General features: G+C 63.1%; 1 protein-coding gene across 1 annotated transcript in view; it reads left to right on the forward strand.

Annotated features, from left to right (window-relative positions):
- The window catches only part of LOC105983017 (putative uncharacterized protein encoded by LINC00482), a 3,671-nt gene extending 2,775 nt beyond the window's left edge, over nucleotides 1-896 (forward strand). Inside the window, exons 2-3 of the mRNA XM_013012747.1 lie at nucleotides 473-556; nucleotides 693-896. Coding sequence (XP_012868201.1) covers nucleotides 473-556; nucleotides 693-788 — 180 coding nt within the window. The 3' untranslated portion in view covers nucleotides 789-896. The remainder of the gene's footprint in view (nucleotides 1-472; nucleotides 557-692) is intronic.
- The last annotated feature ends 580 nt before the right edge of the window (nucleotides 897-1,476 follow it).

Consider the following 1,476-nt stretch of genomic DNA (forward strand, 5'->3'; position numbering starts at 1 on the left):
CGGGCCCGGCCGCGGGCCGCGCCTCCGGCCTCAGTTTACACGGAGCAGGGCGTGCGCGCGGCGGGACGCAGCCTGCGGCTGTGGCGTCATCCCTGACCTTCGGGAAAATGGGTGCGTCTGGCCTTCCAGGAGGGGCCGGAGGACAGGGTCCCCGGTTCGGGGCCGGCCTGGGCCAGCGATGAACTGGGCAGAAACGGGGCACGGTGCCTCTCGCCTGTCATCCTGGCTACTCAGGAGGCTGAGATCTGAGGATCGCGGTTCAAAGCCAGCCCGGGCAGGGAAGTCCGTGACACTCCCATCTCCAGTGAACAGTGGCTCCGGTGGTAAAGCACCGGGCAGGAGTGGAAACGCGCAGCCCTGGGGCTGGCGCGCACATCTTTAACCCACCCCAGCCAGCCACGCCCAAGGGGTCCGGTCTGCCCACGGCCTGGGCCTTGGGGTGGCTGCGATTTGTTTCTCTTGGGTCCTGTAGGAATCCAGACTGGGCCCCAAGGGGAACCCCCTGCCCGCCAGGCCCCGCCAGACCCAGCCTGAGGCCGACGGCCACCTCTTCATGGTAAGCACCTCCCAAGTCCCGCCCCGGGCTCCTCCGGCTAACCTCAGCCTGAGGTCAGCCCCCGACGGAGGCCAAAGCTGGCCGAAGGCGTGATGACGCCCGGGGCTTCCCGCTTCCTACCGCCTGGGCGTCTCAGGACCGAGGGAGGACCACCGGTGACCGCGCTGGACACCCCAGCCGACTGGGGCCCGGGCCCCTTTCCACTGGTGATTTCCGGGAGATTGGGCTGTGAATAGAAGTTGGTGCGCTCGGTTCGTCACCTCGGTCTTCTCTCTGTCTGGTGGAGGTGATGCTCATGGGGTTCCTTTGGGTTTTTTTCCAAAATCGTGGGGTTCCCTAGGTTTTGGATGCGGTAGAATTAAAGCAGCTTTGCAAATGTGGACGTTAGTAGTAACTCAAAATCACAAAAAGCAACCGTGGCCATGGACCAGGGGCCACAGTCGGGAAGAACTCTAGCCCCTCCTTTGCCTTTCTCATGGCCCGGACCACACAGCAGTGACAGCTGCCCTGAGAAGCCCCTGTCACAGAGCAGTGCGATAGAAAGCGCCCATCTCTTACAAAGAAGCTCTTAGGCCGAGACAGCTTTCGCCATCCGTCCATACTTAGGCGCCACGGTAGTACGGTGCAGAAGAGAGAGCACGTGCCAGGTACTCGGAACAAAGCAATAAAGCCAGAAACACCTTCCAGAGCGTGTGGTGTGGGGACCCCACATCACGCAGTAGGGCCGGGGGCGGCACCCCGAACCAAAGGTGAACCCTTGGAACTTGTACGAGGACACCCAGAACTGCAAAGCCCCCCCCCTTGAGGGCCAGACCGTCGGTCTGACTGAGGTAACCATTGATTTGCAAGATCGGGCTGATCTTCGGGTGCCCCAGGTCTAAGACCAGCCTGCCGCCCCCCGGGGTCGCAGGAGGCGGCCG

Source organism: Dipodomys ordii, unplaced genomic scaffold, assembly GCF_000151885.1.
Source record: "Dipodomys ordii isolate 6190 unplaced genomic scaffold, Dord_2.0 Scaffold18, whole genome shotgun sequence".
Taxonomy (NCBI): Eukaryota; Metazoa; Chordata; class Mammalia; order Rodentia; family Heteromyidae; genus Dipodomys; species Dipodomys ordii.